At 35.0% G+C, this 21,967-nt stretch overlaps 1 protein-coding gene and 1 pseudogene across 1 annotated transcript in view; both read right to left on the reverse strand.

Annotated features, from left to right (window-relative positions):
• The window catches only part of LOC111473539 (uncharacterized aarF domain-containing protein kinase At1g71810, chloroplastic), a 14,831-nt gene extending 10,079 nt beyond the window's left edge, over window positions 1–4,752 (reverse strand). The window contains exons 1-7 of the mRNA XM_023119020.1: window positions 4,328–4,752; window positions 4,199–4,243; window positions 3,593–3,631; window positions 2,535–2,705; window positions 1,959–2,111; window positions 1,765–1,800; window positions 1,156–1,199 (exon numbers count right to left, since the gene is read on the reverse strand). Coding sequence (XP_022974788.1) covers window positions 1,156–1,199; window positions 1,765–1,800; window positions 1,959–2,111; window positions 2,535–2,705; window positions 3,593–3,631; window positions 4,199–4,243; window positions 4,328–4,690 — 851 coding nt within the window. The 5' untranslated portion in view covers window positions 4,691–4,752. The remainder of the gene's footprint in view (window positions 1–1,155; window positions 1,200–1,764; window positions 1,801–1,958; window positions 2,112–2,534; window positions 2,706–3,592; window positions 3,632–4,198; window positions 4,244–4,327) is intronic.
• Window positions 4,753–9,949: 5,197 nt separating this feature from the next.
• On the reverse strand, window positions 9,950–19,585 carry LOC111473543 (annotated as a pseudogene).
• Window positions 19,586–21,967: the final 2,382 nt, after the last annotated feature.

Below are 21,967 nucleotides of genomic sequence, written 5' to 3' on the forward strand. Positions count from 1 at the left end.
TTGGGAATTGGGGTAATAAGAAGCAAGGGAATTTTGTCGTTGACTGAAACAGGAAAGTTCAAGGCTAAGCTATGTAAGTACCACAATGTTAACTAATTTAGAACTCCTAAAGGAGAAGACATTCCTGAAAGATCTTGAAAAACATAGGAGGCTCGTGGGGAAAACTTGAATATCTTACAGTGACTCAACCATAGCTTCTTGAGTGAGTATTATGAGCTAGTATACGACTGCTCCTACAGTTGCCTATTAGGCTGGACTGGAACAGATTATGTGCTTTTTAAAGGTTGCTCATGAAAGATCTTGAAAAACATAGGAGGCTCGTGGGGAAAACTTGAATATCTTACAGTGACTCAACCATAAGCTTCTTGAGTGAGGATTATGAGCTAGTATACGACTGCTCCTACAGTTGCCTATTAGGCTGGACTGGAACAGATTATGTGCTTTTTAAAGGTTGCTCATGGGCGTGGTTTATACAATGGTCATAAGATGTTGCTTGGGCATGATTTAATACTATGGATATGGTGATAATTTGATTTTCTGGATGAGTAAAAAATTAAATGCAGTGTCACATTCAAGGTTGAATAAAAATATAGAGCAACATAGTATGCGTGTAAATAGTGTGAATATATCAACTTCTTATTGAGTGGAGATTTGATATCATAACACCGATTAAATTGAGTTGTGATAATCAAGTACTTCTTGAAATTGCATCTACTCTAGTATTCGTGAGAAAATTAAACAATTGAGGTTGAATCTACTTTGTCTGTGACAAAATACAGCAAGGTTTGGTATGATTAATATATATACTCCCAACTTAAGGGAAAGTCTTATAGTGCTTATTACTTTCTTTTACTTGGGTTGAACTCTTGTTTGTAAGTATCTTTAGTTAAAGAAAAATTACTTTTTACTCACTCTCATGTCCCAAAAAGAGTACTCAAACTATACTACCTTAAGAAAATCCATAAGTGTCCCCCGTTAATCATATCTTGGTGTCCATTTTTTTTATGGGAAATGACATTTGATTGATCAAGCTACAGTCATATAGTCCTTTACTTTTCAGACAAACGTAAAAAAAAAAAAAAAAAAACCCCTGCAACAAGTGGAGACTCTTCCCCATAATGGAAAAAATATCCAATATATAGAACTTGATCTTACCTGAACTTAAGACCGTTTTTTGCTTCTCTCCTGTAATCCATCTCCTGCATTCAATGTGATTTACGATTTACCTGTATTCAATCTTAACTTGAGAACAATCATCCAAAAAACTTCAAACGGAAAATGTAAAAACTAGCATGATTGGATGAGGTATAATAATTTGTAAAGGACAAATCTTCTTTGGTTATTTTGATGGGTATTCTCAAAAAATATAATCACAAGATTTCAAAGAATTATGTACGTCACATGACATGGTTAAGGGGAAAGATCATGGAAGCTAAGCTATAAGTGTATATTCTCGTCTATGTAGTTCCCTAGTAAGGATATCCTCCCTCACATCAAAGCAAGGAGTACCAAATCATTCAAGAGAAAACCGTTAATTTCACAAGATAAAGTTATTCATCCACGTTATCTATCCCTTATCTTTTGTGCAATACTATAGAAACTCTTTCTTTAGAACTATAATTTAAATTAATTTAAAATTAGCTTCGTTCAAGATTTGGAATAGAATACATACATTTAAAAGACTCGTTGTCTGTTTCTAGAAGATGTGCCATTTACATTAATTTAAAATTAGTTTGAGTTCAAAATTTTAAATGGAATATATACCTTGAAAAGACTTAATGCCCATTCATCAACAACTGCCTGCACATTAGAAGTAGTAGATAAATTATATGGGACAAGATTGTGAGTTAGTCGTTAAAGAAATTGAGGGAAGGGTCATTTACATACACAGTCAAAAAACCAAAAGAATTATTTCACTTTGCGTGTTCTTTTACATTGATGTGTATAGGTTACCATACCTCGAGATCAGTATTTAACTTAGCAACCTTGCGAAATACAGCTGCTAAATACCGCAAGATCAAGATATCCAGAGCTATAGCAGCCTGAACTCCAGGCCTTTGAACTTTGACAGCAACAACTTGTCCATTGCGTCGGAGCCTTGCTTGATAAACCTATATTTTAGAAAAGAAAATCCAATTTACTTGTCTAGTAAGACAAAGCAAACTATGAGTAGTTATTTTCTTGAGGCTACATAATCTTTAGCCTTTTGGTGATACTTCTTTACAGTCCTTTGTGTTTCTTTGTGTGTGTGTGTGTTTTTTTGCATCTTAACTTGCAAGAAGCATTCTACCCCTTAATAGTTTATTCTTTGTTAGTGAGAGCTTCCATGAGAAAGACAAGAGAGAGAAAATTCATGTGATGAACCATCTTCTCTCTTTTGTAGTTCAGTTGATTAAATAAAATTGACATAGAGAATAGAAAATAAAATTGAAATGTTTATGCACTATTTTTATACCTGATCATAGCGAACTATTACTTATTAGACCTCACGCATTTTACCTAAAAACAACACAACGATGCTGATAGATAAAAACCTGTCCAAGAGATGCTGCAGCAGTCGGCTGTGGTGATATCTCAGAGAAAAGCTCGTCCAGAGGTATATTCAGTTCTCGTTCTATCATATTAAAAGCCAGTTCAGATGAGAACGGAGCTATTTGGTCTTGTAAGAATGAAAGTTCATCCAAATAAGAAGGTGGTATCAAATCCTGCAAAGTACATTAAATAAAATATCACCAAAAATCTCAGATTATTAAGTGGCAAATGTTTGCATGTAATTGCTTCTAATGCGGTTGAAAGGAGTTGGGTTGATAATAGGTACTTTAGCATTTGATTTGAAGGTGTGTTCATTGTTCAGATGTGAAGAACAAGTTGATTATTCCTCTGTCGTTATCACATTGGCATGGTTTGACCACCTTCTAGTTGGTACATAGATTGCATTGTTTGACCACCTTCTATAGGAAGAAAGTTGATTCAAGTCCATATGGGTTTCTTCAAAAAAAGATTGATATATAAAAGACTTCCTCAAGAATTATGATGAGAGCTCTCACGTTTTAAAGGATTTAGCTAAGTCTTTGAAAAACAAAACCTTCTTCTTTCAGTTGTAATGTGGGGGATACATGAAAGAAGAACAAAAATCTTTAAATCTCTCCTTCCAAATCTCCCTCCTAAAGCTTCCTTTTGTGCTTATTGAGATCAAACCTTAGGCCTAAAGCAATAATAAAATTTAGATGAACCATTTGGACATTTTAAAGAGAGAACATAGTTTAGTAGCTACACAGTCTAACCAAATTTCCATGGTAAAGCTAACCAAGCTAATAAAATTATAAAAAATTTCCTAGTCAAATGAATATGAATCAGAAAATTATGTATGCTGCAAGATGAACATACTTTTAAATGCCAACGACCCATTTCACCATTCACTCAAATGTTCAAGGTTTCTTCCTACAGTGATTATCAAAAGGCATATGCAATGAGAGAACTACAAGACATGGAATAATTCAATCAAATTAAAACAAAATGTCGAATATGATTAACAAGTTATATCGCCATTCACTTTCTTGGAAAATTTGAAGAAATAAATTAAAAAACTTACGGGTCGAGATGAGATAGCCTGAGCAATTTTGATGTATGCCTACAAGACAATCATAACGAAGTAAAGCTGGGCTTAACTCAATTCGTTTTACTGGATTACATATTTTTCGATCTTGAATTAAATGAACTGAACATTCTGCGGTAAATACATAGAACTTGCACTTTCAAAGAAAACGGATACAAGTATTTTGAGCTTTTTATACTTGATTCTCTACCCCAAAGCCGGCTCAGAGACACCAAACGTAGAAGCTGGAAGGATTTAAAAAAATATATATTTATTTTCCACTTCTAAATTTTTTGGAAGCTGGTTTCAGTATCCAAGTAAGCACCCATTCAAACTGTAGAATGTATTCTGAAGGATCTTAGGCAATGATCATATAGTTCCTAATGTTCTTTTGTGTCTATAGAAGCGTTTTCATGCTAATGGATGTCCTTAAAGAGTTTGTGAGCTTTTATTTTAAGATTCTTTAATCAAGCTCCCATTTCCTGCACAAGCTTTACAGGATGGTAACTATGTTGAATTGGTTGCTATTATAATCTCCTTCTTTCTATGTTGGATTAAGCAACAAATATGCAGTATAAATCAGGGAAAGTGGGATGCATATACCGGACCAAGCTCCACCAATATATTCCTAAGTTCTGCAGCTCTGACCTGCAAAGAACTCATGCAAATCACAAACCAAAATTCATGTCGAATTGAAGCGACCTCCAAGGAAAAAGGAAATTAAGCCCTCACCTCGAACATGAGGTCCGACCTTTCCCTCAAATCATCAATGAATCGAAGAGCTAGCCATCGGCCAAAAGTGGAGGCGACCTGAAGAAGTCTCCGAAGAACAAGGAGCGGCTTCCTCCGATAAATAGCGGCAATCTTGGAGACGCTGTAATCTTCCAGGGACTCCGCCTCCCGTGCGGTTAGACGGAAGAGGTAACCGGAGTTCTGAGTGAAGGAATCGAGAGCGGAGGTTGGATTGAGAGCAGATGGGCGGAAATGGAAGATCCGGCGGGGAGGGGGGCGAAATTGAAGCAGAGGACGGGGGCTGGATTCAAGAATGGAAAAGCACGAGGAAGAAGATGAAGGTGGAGAAGGAAGAAGCAACATTTTTGCGGGAAATGGAGAGGGGATTCCACAGGCTCAAGAACCGATAATGCAACGGCTATTTTATCTCCACACAAAATCTAATAAATAAATAAATATATATTATATATATTTTGTCAGATCTCTCTTTGGGCTGTTATTTTCGGGCCATAATGTTTGGGCCTTCTACTTGGGCCTTTCCTTTTCGGCTATATCCTAATTGGGCTTCAATGTCCAAATTTTGGTTTTATTATCGGCCCAGTTTTCTCCTACGATAATCCAAGCTTGGGCGATTTATGGAGGTTCAAGGGTAAAATTGGAATTTGGATAAGATATTCTTCTAGACTTTTAACAACATATGACAACTCCAAATTATAAGTAGGTATCAAAATTAACATTAAAAGAGTTTTTTTTTTTTTTTTTTTTAATTTAAGAAAATGACTATTTTTACAATGTTTGAATGATCTAAATGATTAAACCTACCCACTTAAACAATTTTAGTCTAGTAGAATACAATTTAAAATGAAGAGATTTAAGAACATAGGTACCAAATGGAAGAATGATTTTTATTTCCCTTTAAAAAAATATTTATTTGTCAACTTTCAACCCAATTCTATTTATGTTTTCTAAGAACTAAAATGGAGGATTGAACTAGTTCACGTGCATCTATGCTCATTCTTTAACCGTCTACCTCCACTTACAAGAGACCCATAACTTAATCGTTCATCCTATCTAGATGAGGAAAACAAGAAATGATGAAGCAGTTGGCATAGTTAGAGTATTCTCAAGCATTCGTAAGGTTTGTGGTAATTTTAGGGCATGAAGTGTGTAAGTAAGATTTGTGGTAATTTTATAGGGCATGAAGTGTGTAATACACTACTATCGAGAGTAGATCTAAAATGTCATCTAGTGTAGAGCTGACTAATTTGAAAGGAACTCTAGAGTGACGGTAACACCAAACTATATCTTCTAGTAAAACGACGGCAATAATAGAAAATGAAATGTAATAAAAATAAAATTATATAATTGGTGACACCAGCCTAAGTTAATCAAGGAAGTGGCCTTACTATCGGCATGGTTATATTTGATGTTGACACATGTCCCGTGGTTCTGCACGTATCATATATATTGATATGTGTGAATTGTTTGTGAATCGATATGCTTATGATATGTTATGTATATGTTATGATATGTGAATTGTTTGATAATACTTACAGTACGATGTGCTCAATGATATGTTTGAGATATGATACGAGAATGATGCACTAAACATAAGGCAACGATATGAGTAAGATGTTCATGGAATATTAAGGTTGGGGTTCGTTTCGAAGTGCTATGGATATGAGAGATTGATAAAAACGATATGGTCACGCTTGATAAAAGAATACGATTAGGTTATGGATAGAAAGGGATATAATTATGATAGATTGATAGAACGATAGTGTTGTGATACGTCCCTGTGATATGACTAAGGTACGTTCATGTAACGATAGACTGTGATATGTATAAGAATATTAAGGCTATGTTAAATTAGGGAACAATATGACTATGAAATGTTTACGATATGATATAATTATGATACGACATGTGAATGACAGATATATATATGTGTGTAACGATTCAAATTTTTTTCTTTAGTTTTAAGATTTTATTTTTATTTCCAAAAATAATAGGATATTATGCTGCATCATTTATTTTTGCTGTATGTGTGTTTTCTGGTGAGACAATTCATTTATTCTTGCTGCATGTGTGTTTTCTAGTGAGACAATTATTGCCTCAAATGGGAAACATTGTAGACTCTTTTAAATCTCTAAGCACAACCTTTCATTAGCCTTGAAAAAATTAATTTACTTTTTGTGTCTAAGTATGTTTGAGAGAACGGAAAATCGAGAACGTTCAAAAGGAAATTGAGTGGGTTGGTTCATTGGGTATTTTGAGGGTCTCTCAGAACGTTAGGGTTGTTATATTGGAGGAAGAGTTCGAGTGGAAGTAAGGTATTGACGTCGGGGTTGCTGTGTGCTCGTCGGAAATCGGCGTCGAGGACACTACGTGATCATCAGAAACGAAGAAGGCGACAACGCGTTGTCAGAATCGGGGAGGTTGGAGTTTCGCTGTTTTTTGGGTTAGGAAGAAGAAACATTTGGATCGGGTCAGATACCCATGAATGCAGCCTCGCGCTCGGCCTCCAATTTCAGCCCAAAGCCCGGACGAAGAATCGGGCCGCGTTTTGTTGGCGGCCTAATACTCAACCTGCAGACGCGCACCCAACATTCGGCTCTACACGCATACACAGTTCGGCTCAACTCGCACGTGCACGAAGTCGACTCGGCTCCATTGGATTTCCTCCACTTGTCGGCTCGATTACTCAAAATATATTGATTTCTAGTTAAGCAAGATTGATCATGTCGAACTTGAATGATTCTACATGCAACCTAAACTATATAGAATTGCAAAGAAACTTAGTCATTGGCTAAAGAAAAGCACAAATGCTTCTTTTACTATATTTTCCAAGTCTCCCTACAAATACAATTTATATAGCCTCAAAATGAAACTATTCCAAGAGGTGTAGCATTCATATTTAATGACTATAATTAACCATTATGTAATTGTAACCTAAAGTAAATAAAAAGTCTTAAAAAACATTAATGAAATATAATAACTCTAAATTACTTTAAAATGTAATCCACCCAAAATTTATAACATGAAACTTCATTCTTCTTCAATGTGCCATGAATTGAAATATCTTTTGATAATTTCAACAATATTTTCTTCATATATTCATTGAAGCATATTGTATGATTGATGTCTCTTGGTTCATATCAAGTTATGATGTTGTTTGAGCAGCGTCGTATGATGTCGTATACTAGTATATAATGATGGATGAGTTATGATGCATTATGATATGCGTAATATATATATTATATGATGCATGACGTATATATTATGTGTGATGCACATGATGGCTTTATGATGAGTACGATATTTGCATGACGTTTTGTTTAATATGATGAGGTTTTTCATATTGAGCATGCTATATGATGATGAGTGCTATATTGAGCATGCTATATGATGACGTTGCTACAGATTAGTGACCAGAGAGGGTTTAGAGGGTGTGCGAGCCCACCTGGGCACTCACACTCACACGTGTGTGTCGTGTGTAGGGAAGTACTACACATCCATAGTTGTTTGAGATTGGAGGACACCCCTAGATGAGATAGGGATATGTCCCAAGAGAATGATTGCATGTGTTTGCATTTGCATGACCCCCTATAGTGGGGTCACTTACTGAGTATTCTAAAAAATACTAAGGTCACTTGTACGGACGACGACGACATCAAAAGCAGAGACTGTGGCACGTGCATAGGGTAGATAAATATTTAAATTTCTAGTTTTAGGTTAGAATAGGTTGTTATGTATTTCATTGTTTTAAATTATTTTGTATTTGTTTTTATTTTCTCTAAATTTTAGTATTTCGTATTTAAACACGTAATACCATGACTGTGTTTTTCAAAAAATAAGATGTTTTTAATGTTTTTGACATTTATACTATAGATGATGTTTTCTTTTAAGAGTCATTTCTGATATTAGAAATGAGCATGAGACGTTAGTAGAGACTCTGAGTATGTAGAAATTTAGGGTCGTTACAACTAATATACCACTTTTATATTGTATCATTATAGACTTTTAAAAATTTATACGAAAACAATTATCGATAGAAATAAAATTAAATACAATAGATTTATCATTTTTAGTCTATTGATTAGATAAAAAGATGATAAACATATAGATTACATTTACTAGTGATATAGGAGGATAATAAAAATTAGATACAATAAATTTATAATTTTGAGAGGTTTGATAATAGACGAGTGGTTTTCTTAATTAATTTTGCTGTCACCTAGCATTAAATAAATAGTCTTGTATGTTCATTTATTTAAATATGATTAAAATTCCATAATTTAGATTTTTTTTTTTAACGGCATAATTTAAAATTGTTTTAATAGACAATATCTACTTAGCATGCATTTTCTAAGCATTCAATGGGATATGCAACAATTTTAACCATCATATTCTCTATCAAAACTTATCAAATATGATTAAGCTCTAAATAAATTTGAAAAAAATGGAACAGTGTGTTAATTAACCCGCTCCTACATAATTGGGTATTTGTCCCTAGCAAAGTTGGGGACAAAGTGGTTAATCTATGGCTCCTAATCAAAGTCCGTTCACATATGTGATCAACTCCTTAGTTACTTGAAAACATGGAGTGAGTACAAGTATTCTAATTGTGTCAATGGGTTCCCCACTACCCTTTTCATACTTATAACGAAAATAGAACGGCGGGTTGTATTGGCCCAACTTCTTGGTATAACTAGTGGTTCCTAAATAGAAACAAATAGATGCTAAGAAATTTCCTTAGAGAGTGTGAGACCACATCAGATAGCCCAATAGCTTGATGGGATGAGGGGGTCGTGCCCCCTGAACGAAGGTAACTTTATGGGCCCATGGGAGGTGACAGCTAACTTCCTACGTATGGTAACATATAATCTCACAAGAAACATGCATATTGTAGCGCCTTCATGGACGGTCACCAATCATTCACTGTGCACCATAATGAACACCAAAGATTTAGACTATAAGGATGAAAACCAAAATAGACCCTAAGTGAAGACCAGACCCAAATGTCCCAAAGTCAAAGAAAAGTCTCGGAGTCTGTTATCCTAAGAAAGCAATGAGAGCCCACAAGTAGGTCACTTGTTGAGTATAACTTTTATACTCACCTCTATAATATTTTTTTTTAGGTGTGTGATGTTACTAATCAAGGAAAGGGCATGTCTGGAAAGCTTGGAGGCCACAGAGGAAAACAATCTCGGGATATTTGTCTAATCTTCTTTTCTTTCATAATTTAAATTTCATGATTCTTTAGTATTAAAACTTTTAAAGGATTTGTTACATTGTATTGGAATTTTTTTTTTTTAAATGTAAGATATTTGTGTTGATTTTAACCATTTTTCTTGCATACAGTCCTTTGGTCATGACACATTGTAGAACTTTTTGGGTCATGACACTTATACCTATATTGGCTAAAAAAAGAAAAAAAAAATGAAAATCTTTCAAAGTTAAAAGGATTCGCTAACTACTATCAAGATGTTTACGAGTATATTAGGGCACTCTCATGTCTATTTTCCCTTCATATGATGCTACGTTATCTCGATGGTTCCTACATTGGGCTGCATCTAAGACACATGTGCATCTGTCTGTAGATGAAAGTTCATACAAAATCTATTTGGCGTCCCCATTTCTCTTCACAGTCCTAAAAATGTGAGTAAACCTTGCAACTTTGTGAACCCTGCATACTATTGGTACACTCTTAGCACCAATAAGATCGTCTTTAGGAGATCCTTGTGATCCACTTTCATCTTGGAAAGCGCTAGTATGCCACAGCAATTAGAATAATGACAGTATTGAGGAAGTCCTATGAACACTCGATTGATTTGATCGAAGGACATAAAGATAATCTCTTGCTACACATAATGACCCCCGAAAGTAATCTTCTATATGTCATTTTCTCTAATACTCGTTTGAATGTAACCTGACCTACATACTTGTTAGGTTCCTTATTGTCTCCCTGAAAATAACCTTGTTTTCCTTCTCATATGACCAACTTAAACTATATTCATGTGATGCCTTGTCATGTTGTATATTACAACACTATACTCGAGTTCTATATAGCTATTCGAGAGTATAAAATCCTTTCGTGAATATTTTGGTATTCTCCTAGGATAACACCCCTAAAAACTCTTTGTTGACCTAGTCGAGCCTCTTTTGGTAGTGATGTCATCACTGGCTTATTTGAGTAGATTAATCTCTAAGTTCCTATATGGGATCCTAATGAACTCTCTTTAAGCTCTAGAATGGTGGCCAACTTTCCCTTAACTTCTCCAATGTTCCCCTACAAGTAGGTGTAATGTCTTCTATCTATGTTTCAGATTAGGATTCAATAGGTAGATTTAAAATCTGACCGTTCTTGCAATTTCCAACTTCCTCTACGATACTCTATGTCGCCACTAGACCTTGACCTGTTTGCTAGCTAGGAAAATTACCAACATTAAGATAGTTCCATGATCATGATATCTAGATGCTCTATGTGTCACAGCCCAAAATCTGAGACTCGAAATCAAGAGCTGGACTAACCGGCTACACAATGAAAATGTGTAAAACAAGATAGACAAGAAGAAATTACGGAAAAATTTTAGTAATAAAAAGAAAAATTACAATCAGAACACAATGTTCAATGTAGTATATATATTTTATGAAAAAGTAAGTATTTATGAGGTACAAAACGTATGACGTATCTATGCATGGACATGTATAAACTCCTAGACGCCCTGGGACACTCCTCTGTGGCTTTAAAACTACCGCACGTGCTCCCGTCTCAATCCGTGGCAAGAGTAAACAACCTATTTGTAGGCTCTTTTCGTAGGTATTCACGACATCACTAATATTTGTAGGCATCACTCATCATAGTAGGTATCCACGACCTTGTCTCGAGTTCTAGGGAGTGTGAACTAAGCTGCAACTCTCTTTTTTATAACTTAGGAAGCTTGTCCATCTTATGTAGTGAATGATTAAGTGTCCTGGAATGAGGCGCGACCTCACATGTAAAATTGAGGGGACAGTATGCCTTGATATAAATAAGTAACGCTCTTTGAATATCATATGTAGAGGTTTGCTGACAACCCTCCCACGGGACCATACTTCCACCAAAACTGGGGGGTTGCAATCCACTGTGTGCCGGTCAACTACTAAGTCATCCTACATGGTTTCATGCTCTCCCGCTCAGTGATATGAACCAAAAAACATGAATCATACAATATACTTCAATGACGATGCGAAGAAAAAGTTGTCAAAATTATCAAAAGATGTTTCAATGCATGCCATATTGAAGAAGAGTGAAATTTGATTGTTATAAATTTTGGGTGGGGTACAATTTAGAGTTTTTAGGACTTTTTATTTACTTTAGGTTACAATTACATAATTGTTAATTATGACCATTAAGTATGAATGTTACAAGTCTTGGAATGCCTAGTAGTTTCATTTTGAGGCTATATAAAGTCATGTATGTTGTATTTGTAAGGGACTTGAAAAATATAGTAAAAGAAGCATTTGTGCTCTTCTTTAGCCAATGACTAAGTTTCTTTGCAATTCTATGTAGTTTAGGTTGCATGTAGAATCATTCAAGCTCGACATGATCAATCTTGCTTGTGGAGTGATTCGAATCTCAAGCAAGTGTTCTTGCCTTGAGATATTTGATCAACAAGAATCATTCAAGCTAGACATGATCGATCTTGCTTGTGGAGTGATTCAAATCTCAAACAATGTTCTTGCCTTGAGATATTCGATCAACAAGGTAATCCGAATCTTACTCCCCTTGTAGTGGTTCCTTATCTTATCACTTAGGGACGAGTTTCTATGGCTCAGAGATCCTGTTTAGGAGACCTCTTAACTATCACCACAAGGTTGAGGCACAAATCAAACTACTCTGTATGGCTCTTTCTAGCTCAATGATCTTAGTATTAGAGTACGGTATCGGAGCAGAGAGGGAAGTGAAGGTTCTGGTGACACTATCCACACCATTTTAGGCCAGAGGGCTACCTTTGTTATCTACAACTACCGTTGTGTCCTACTAGGTCTTTCTAGGGCGTATCTTGGTGGCTTAAACTTGGATTCATTCATCTCAAGGATTCTCGTGCAAGTTCTCTCAAACCTGTCGTGGTCTAGAATATCGGGGTCTTGGTCCGCTGAGCATCTTTTTGTGAACCTGCTTGCACGGTATTCTAGAGGTATCCCATTCTAGGAATTTGTCTAGCCTACTCGGTCTCAAGCGCCTTAGTCTAAGATTCTAGTTTATTCCTATTATCAACCAGAAAGACAACACAAGCAATTATAGACGGGAGTTAATATGCATCGGTTCATGCAATATTAACAAACATGCTCAACAGAAAGAGAACGTTCATCTTCACCTGGAGCGCAGATTTTACAAATTTTACTTCCTTTTGTCACATGCATATAATATCACAATCACATGCTAAAGTGAATTCATATTAATTGATACTAGGTCTGGCTAGCTAGGATTATTAGTTTGATGGCATGCATGCCTCTTCCAAGAGGTTCCTACAAGTATTGATCATGAAAATCCAAATGGTTACTTACTTGGTTGACGCGTGCCTACCTGATCTCGAATTTCTTGCCGGAGAGAGTTCCAAAAATTTTGAAATTTCCTTGATGCTCCCTAATTTGCATAATAAAAAGGTAAGGGTTGAAATCGGGGCGAAAATAAGCAAATAGAGCCAAAATGAGGAAAAAAGGTGACTCACTCACTAAAAGGAGTCTTGATTCGAAGTTTCTTGCCTTGGATTTGATCTCCAATGACGAATTTGAGGCGGTCAGTTTCTCTCTTTTTCTTCTCTTCCAAAACCCTAACTTCTTTCTTATCCCTTCTTCTTTTCCTCTCTTCTTTCTTTCTTTCTTTCTTTTTCTTGTTATGACCCAACTATCCATACCCCTCAAGTAGGAGACCATTTTGCCCCTATGTTTCACTTGACCATTTTTTTTTTTCCCTCTTACAACCATCTTGAACATAGTTTCTTTCTTCACCAACTCGAGTCTCGGTCTCCTTGACCTCTGGGGGTTATACCATGTAACACCGAATACACATAATAAATATTGTATTGAAGCTTTAGGTATTTTGTGGGTCAACGAATAAAGAAATGAATAAAGGATTAAATTAATAAAAAAATATTATTTTATTTACAATTTTTATTATATTATTTACAAGTATGCCCTAAATCCTCATCATTTATTATTTAATTTTTAATAATATTTTTTATTTACAATTTACAATTTAATATTATCCATGGTATAAAAATCCAATGTTATTAACTTAATCTTAAATAGTATGTGGTTGACATATAAGAGAATCGTGTTCAAGTAATAACCTAAAGGGTCTATAGCATATGGATAACGTAGAGTGTCTTATTCCGGTGACACTATTAATACGACCCACTTTGTAATCAATAAAAATGATTTGATCCAAATCGTTCATGTGAAAACATGTGTGCGGGGGTATCCTATACAATGAGTTTGTATAAGATTGAACTAATAAATATTTGATCTCTCTCTCTACAAATCTTTTAATTGAGAAGATTAATATTACAGAAGATGATCATATGCGATTCGATCTTAATTCTAAGTGAGTTATGAACTACTTCCTATCAAGGCTTGTCCTTTAATTTGCGTAGGTGTGAAAGGCTCTTGTAGCTGATTCAATATGTGTGAGATCTCACATTAGTTGGGGAGGAGAATGAAACATTCTTTATAAGGGTGTGAAAACCTTTCCATAGTAGACATGTTTTAAAAACTTTGACGGAAAACCACAAAGGGAAAGTTCAAAGAGGGCAATATCTACTAGTGGTGGGGTTGGGTAATTACAAATGGTATTAAAGCAACACACGAAGAGATGTGCCAGCGAGGAGGCTGAGCCCCGGAAGGAAGTGTGATATGGAATCAACCCAAAGGAAAGTATGGAACGGATTACCTTGATGATCAAAATCAAGAGTAAAGAAAACTCGTTTCTAAACTCGTGATTCGAATCACCCCACAAGAGGTTTAATCAATACCACTTAAATGACTCTAGCATCCAACTTCTAAATAAAAGAATTTGCAAAGAAAATCTTAGCTCTCAATAAAGCTAAAAAATAGAAACTCTATTTTTTTTTTTTTATTCCAAAATGTGTTGTCTCTCATAAAGAAAAGAAGGCTTTATATAGCCTTTACAACCTAAACCTATGTGATACATACCTCCCTAGTAAATGAGAAATACACATAACCTTCATATTAAATTGGGGAGTTAATTGTGGAATATGGTAACCTATGTGGGTTACAATATAACTTTAACTTCTATATTAAAAACTAGCTTAAATATGAAAAAAAAATATATATTTAATTTATAATTAAAGAGTGCAATGAATGAAATGTGCTTATTAGTCATCTTTGGACAAGTCCCATAAATTCACCTCAATTCATTAAATGCCACTTAAAGCTCAATTTTGCACCACATATAAGTGAGGTCTCCAACATCTTCTAGAATTCCTTTAATGAGCTCATCATAGCTTGAATATAAATGTACAAGGTTTGTTGTAGCTTCTTGGCTCTTGTTCTTGTAATTGGACCTTGAGGTATGAAAATTCCTTGGTCTTGGTTCATATCATTCTCCCCCTCTTGAGAAGGATTCGTCCTAGAATCCCAGCCATCTCCTACATTAAAAGGACTCAAATCAACAAAATTAAAAGTTGCACTAACACCATACTTACCTAATAAATCAATTTTATAAGCATCGTCGTTGATACGCTCAAGAACTTGAAATGATCCATCTCCTCGTGGTAGAAGCTTAGATTTTCTTTGACTAGGTAATCTTTCTTTTCAGAAATGCACACAAACCCAATCTCCTAGCTTGAAGATGACAATCTTACGTCCTTTATTAATTCAGGTGGCAACCTTGGAATTTTGCTTCTCTATCTATTCTTTTACTTGCTTGTGCCATTTATGAATAAACTCAACCTTTGCATTTGCATCAAAATTCACAAACTCTTTTAACGGCATAGGTAACAAGTCAATGGGAGTTAAAAGATCAAAGCCATAAACAATTTCAAAAGGTGTGCATTTAGTAGTGCTATGAACAACCCTGTTATATGCAAATTCTATAAATGGCAAACAATCCTCCAAGTCTTAAGATTCTTATCAATAATAGCCCTGAGCATAGTAGTCATGGTTTTGTTAACAACTTCAGTTTGTCCGTCGGTTTGAGGATGACAAGTACTTGAATATACTAGCTTAGTTCCTAACTTACACCATAAAACAAACCAAAAATGGCTTAAAAATTTTACATCACCATCACTGACGATGCTTTAGGAATACCATGCAATCGTACAACTTCCCTAAAGAACAAGTCAGCAATATGTTTTGCATCATCAGTTTTGTGACAAGGAATAAAATGTGTCATTTTACTAAATCGATCAACCACAACAAAGATGCTATCATATCCTTTCCTAGTCCTAGGTAAACCTAAAACAAAATCCATTGATATATCAAACCAAGGACCATTAGGAACAGGTAATGGGGAGTATAAATCATGCAGTTGAAGCCTAGACATAGCTTGTTTACATGCTATGCAACGATCACAAACTTTATTAACATCATGTCTCATTTTAGGCCAAAAAAAATGTTCAGAGAGCATATCATAAGTTTCAGAAACTCCATGGTGTGCCATTAAACCACCTCCATGAGCTTCCCTCACAAGTAGCTCATGTATGGAACAAGATGGTATGCAAAGTTTGCCTTTTTGAAACAAATATCAACAATAAGTAATTATCCACAATGAGTCATTTTTCACAAGATTAAACAAAAGGAGCAAAGAACATGTCATGTTGATCCAAATCCTTTATGGGTTCAAAACCCAACAACTTAGCATTCAAAGTATTGAGAAGGACATACCTCCGTGATAAAGCATCTGCAACAATGTTCTCCTTACCTTGTTTATATTTTATGACATAAGGGAATGTTTCAATAAATTCTAACCACTTAGCATGTCTTCAAGTTTATTTTGTGCTCTCAAATGCTTTAAACTTTCCTGATCCGTATGGAATAACGAATTCCTTAGGCCAAAGATAATGTTGCCAGGTTTGCAATGCACGAACCAAAGCATAAATCTCTTTGTCATAAGTTGGATACCTCAAAGATGCACCAGTCAACTTTTCACTAAAGAACATTAAAGGTCTTTGATTTTGCATACAACACCTATCCCTACTCCACTAGCATCACATTCAATTTCAAAAGTTGACTCAAAATTAGGTAATTAAAGCAAAGGAGCAGAACTTAATTTTTCTTTCAAAGTGTTAAAAGAAAGTTCTGGATCTTTTTCCCATATAAAGGATACATTTTTCTTAACAAGTTCATTCAAGGGTGAAACAATTGTACTAAAATTCTTAATAACCTTCGGTAGAAACTTGCAAGACCATGAAAACTTCTTACCTCACTTGCACTTTTAAGTGGCCAATATTTTATAGCCTTCACTTTCTCCTCATCAACCTCAACACCATTAGATGAAACTACAAACCCAAGAAAGTTAACTTTTTCCATGCAAAAGCTGCATTTCTTTAAATTTACATACAAACATTCATTTCTTAAAGTAGTCAAAACATTGCGTACATGGGTAATATGATCATCTAAAGATTTAGAGTAAACAAGGATGTCATCAAAATAAACAACCACAAACTTACCTAAGTATTCTCATAAGACATGGTTCATTAGTCTCATGAATGTACTAGGCACATTAGTTAATCCAAAAGGCATAACCAACCATTCATAAAGACCATACTTGGTTTTAAAAGTTGTTTTCCACTCATCCCCAATATGCATGCAAATTTTATGATAACCCGATTTTAAATCAATCTTAGTAAAAAGATTGCGTCCATGCAACTCATCAAGCATATCATCTAATCTAGGAATTGAATGTCTATACTTTATAATTATCTTGTTTATAGCCCTACAATCAACATACATACGCCAAAAACCATCTTTCTTAGGTACAAGAATAACTGGAACCGAACAAGGACTCAAACTTTCACGTACATACTCTTTAGCAAGGAGTTCATTTACTTGCCTTTGTGTCTCTTCAGCCTCCTTTGGATTAGTCTTATATGCTGGTCGGTTTGGAATGGGCGCGCTAGTAATGAAGTCAATCTTATGTTCAATCCCTCTAAGTGGTGGCAAACTACTAGGCATCTCCTCGGAAAATAAATCTTCAAACTCTTGCAACAGCACAACAAAATCACTAGGCTAAGAAGGGTTAAGCATGTTAGTAAAGTAACAAGATTCCTTGCACATAACTACAAGACTAGTCCGGTTAGAGAGAAAAACATTCCTAGCCTCACTTGATCTAACATACAAGCTTACTTGATATGAATCCAACAACTGAAAACTTCCATATACTAGAATGATCAATTACAAAAAGCAATACAAAGAAGATTCAAGTATTAAATCAAGAAAATAATGGAGTGGCTAACATTGGAAAGTGATTAGAAGACTTGCCATTAGTGGTTGAACTACCAATTAAGCAATTTATGAATACCTTATTTTCTTCAATTTATATTTAATAGCATTTATTAATAGTTTTTATGAATGCTTCTTTTCTTCCGTTTGTATTTAATAGCATTTATTAGTGATTTGTAGTTGGTGGTTGCACTATCTTGTGGGCCTATTTAAAGGCATGTAATATTCATGTTTGGGGATGAATTGTTGAATACAAACAAAACCTTTGTGTTTTCTTGATACCTTTTTGGTGTTATCTTTTTCAAACCTTGCTTTAGGTTTGATGTTTAAACCAATTCATTGAATTAGTTTTGATCAAGCTAATTCTGGAGTGAGTCATCTTGGAATCTAAGAGTGAACATCGTAGATTCCAAGTTCGATCTAAGAGTTATTCATCTTCTAACCAGCTCTTGGTTGGAATCAATCCATTAAGTTAGCTTTCTTTGTCAACGTTTGCAAGGATTCTAGAAGGACCTCTAGTTTTGCAAAATCCAACATTGTTGGCGCTTATCATTTGGTATTAGAGCTAGAAGAACCAATTGTTGGCGCTTATCATTTGCTAAAAGGGTGGAGGCTCAAATGATAAGCGCTAAGCGCCAACAATGCTGTGATCAAAGATATGAAATTACCTTCTTCAACATATTCATCATCATATGCTGCGATTTCTTCCACAAGCTGTGAATCATGATCCTCACATTCATCATCTGAATCAAGTATACCATTCCTTATCACTATAACATTTTTATTAACACACTCTTTGCTCATGTGTCCAAACCCTTTGCACTTCCAACATTGAATAGAACTAGACTTCTCCTTTACCGTCTTTGAAGTTTCATTCTTTTTACCATTGGAACTCTCAGCTTCCACTCTTTTAGCAGCCACAAACTTTTCTTTTGGTGACAACGATCCATTTCTATCCACAAAACTATCCTTGTTCCAAGTTTTAGAATTTGAAAAGGTGTTAGTTCGTGATGTGTACCTTTTTGAATGCTCTTTTTCTTCCTTCAATTGGTCTTCAATTTTGAGAGCATAATGATACATGTCTTCCAGATTTGGTGGTGGATTTCTATCAACAAGATGAGCAATTTCTCGATTCAAACCTCCAATGAATCTATACATGATATCTTCTTCTACTTCTCTAACATTTGCTATTTCCATCATAGTCTTCTCTAGATAATATTCCGCCACACTTTTTGTTTCTTGCCTCAAACCTTGCAATTTAGTTTTCAAATTTCTTTCATAATGTTTTGGAACATACCTTTTTCTCATGGCTTCTTTAAGTTCTTCCCAAGTCTCTATTGGATGCTCCTCTTTTCTTCTTCTCTCGGATTTGAGATGTTGGTACCAATCACCGACATAATTGGTAAATTCGGCAATAGCAAGTCTCATCTTCTTATTTTCACTATAGGTGTTGCAATCAAACACATGCTCTATCTTTCTTTCCCATTGCAAGTATGCCTCAGAATCTGCCGTTCCACAAAAAGGTGGGATTTTGAGTTTAACTCCCCCATCTCTATCTTCATGTACTCTTTCCATCCTTCTAGATTGCATAATAGTTGCATGGTTATTTCTTCCTCTCCATCTTCTTTCAACTTGTCTTTCTTGTACTACTATACCTTCATCTTCTTGTAATGTTTGTTCTTGTCTTTGTTGTTGCGCCCTTCTTTCTTGTCTATCTTCCATCATCATTTCCATCATACCTTGAATTGCTTGAAGAATGGTTGTATTAAGATCTGGTACTGGTGATATTGCTTCTCCATTATGTGACATTTTGTTATCAAGAGACCTCTCCGCACTTCTCACAAAAATTTCACTAAAGGACACTCGTGTTTAACACTCAAAGGTAGGCTTTTGGTACTAGGTCAAGAATGTAAATGCTGGTTCTTTTTTTTTTTTTTTTTTTGTGCAATCTTGATTTAAGCTTGATTAAAACCAATTCAACGATCAATTCTAACAAGCTAAGACTAGTATCTCAAGGATCAAGAGCTTGAAAATAAATGATAAGAACTAAATATATATATTTTTTTCTCAGAACTAATTTTTTTTCTTTTTTTTTCTACTCATTCTTCTTTCTTTCTTTCTTTCTTTCTTTTTTTCTCGATAATCTGAGAGAGAAAAAAAAATTGATATAAAGAAAAATAACAATAAAGATATTTCACCTTTAGAGCGGCCAAAGAACGTCGACCAAATGCTCTGATACCAAATGATAAGCGCCAACAATGCTGGATTTTGCAAAGCTAGAGGTCCTTCTACAATGCTTGCAAAGCGTTCACAGAGAAAGTTAACATAACGGATTGATTCCAACCAAGAGCTGGTTAGAAGATGAATGACTCTTAGATCGAACTTGGAATCTTTGATGGTCACTCTTAGATACCAAGACAATTCACTCCAGAATTAGCATGATCAAAACTAATTCAATTAGTCGGTTTAAACATCAAACCTAAAGTAAGGTTTGAAAAAGAATAACACTAAAAGGGTATCAAGAAAACACAAGGTTTTGTCTCTATTCAACAAATCATCTTCAAACATGAATATTACAGGGCTTTAAATAGGCCCACAAGATAACCTTAACATAATAAAGTTCAACCACCAACTACAAATCACTAATAAATGCTATTAAATACAAATTGAAGAAAATAAGCCATTCATAAATTGTCTTAATTGGTAATTCGACTACCAATGGCAAGTCTTCTAATCACTTTCCAATGTCAGCCATTCCATTATTTTCTTGATTTGATACTTGAATCTTCTTTGTATTACTTTTTGTAATTGCTCGTTCGGGTACATGGAAGTGATCAGTTGTTGGATTCATATCATGATCTTATATGTGAACGGACTTTGATTAGGAGCCATAGATTAACCACTCAGTCCCCAACTTTGCAAGGGACATATACCCAATTCTTTATGAGCCGGTGAATTAACACACTTTCCATATTTTTCAAATTGATTTGAATCATATTTGATAAGTTTTCATAATGGTTAAAATTGTTGTTTGAATGCTTAGAAAATGCATGCTAAATAGATATTGTCTATTAAAACAAATTTAAATTATACAGTTTTAACGTGTATCATCAAACAATCTATTGTATCTAATTTTTATTATCCTCCTATATCACTAGTAAATGTAATTCATAAACATTTTTATCTAATCAATAGACTAAAAATGATAAATCTATTGTATTTAATTTTGTTTCTATCGATAATTCTATTATGATACAATTCTTACTAACGTCTCAAGTTCATTTCTAATGCCGGAATATGATGTTAAAAGAAAACATCATGTAATGACCCACATCCACCACTAGCAAATATTGTCCTCTTTGGGCTTTCCATTTCGGGCTTCCCCGAAAGGCTTTAAAACGCGTCTGATAGGGGAAGGTTTCCACACCCTTATAAATGGTGGTTTGTTATCGTCCCTAACCAATGTGGGACATCACAATCCACCCCCTTTGGGGCCAACGTCGTCGCTGACACTCTTTTCTTCCTCCAATCGATGTGGAACCACCTCCCAAATCCACCCCCTTTGGGACCCAACGTCGTCGCTGACACTCTTTTCTTCCTCCAATCGATGTGGAACCACCCCCAAATCCACCTCCTTTGGGGCCCAGCGTCCTTACTGGCACATCGCCTCGTGTCTAGCCCCCTTGGCTGGCACATTGTTCGTTGTCTGGCTCTGATACCATTTGTAACTACCCAGATCCATCGCTAGCAGACAGATATTGTTCTCTTTAGGCGATAACGTAACAACTCGAAAAAAAAAAAATAAGTAAATAATTAAATAATTAAAATAATAATTTTTCTACTCTCCACTAATCCCTCCTCCTCTCCCAACCTATCTCTCCTCAACCAACTCATCAGTCAAAATCTCAATTCAAAATAACATCTCTATCTCTCCTCAACTAACTCACAAATCTAGGATGCATTCAGTGGTTCCTACAACCAAAAAAAAGAAAAAAAAAATACCAACAACCAGATTTACAAGGAGAGCTGGAGATTTAATTTTTGGAGATAGAGATATAGAGATCTTGCTGATGATTTAATTTTTTGAGACAGAGATCTTGCTTTGTTATTAGGGTAAGTCATATTTCAGGTCTCCTTTTCATTTATCTTATAAGAAATCCGTAAGAATCAGATTTTCTTTTCCTTTGTCTA

This window comes from Cucurbita maxima, unplaced genomic scaffold (genome assembly GCF_002738345.1).
Source record: "Cucurbita maxima cultivar Rimu unplaced genomic scaffold, Cmax_1.0 Cma_Scf00130, whole genome shotgun sequence".
Lineage (NCBI taxonomy): Eukaryota > Viridiplantae > Streptophyta > Magnoliopsida > Cucurbitales > Cucurbitaceae > Cucurbita > Cucurbita maxima.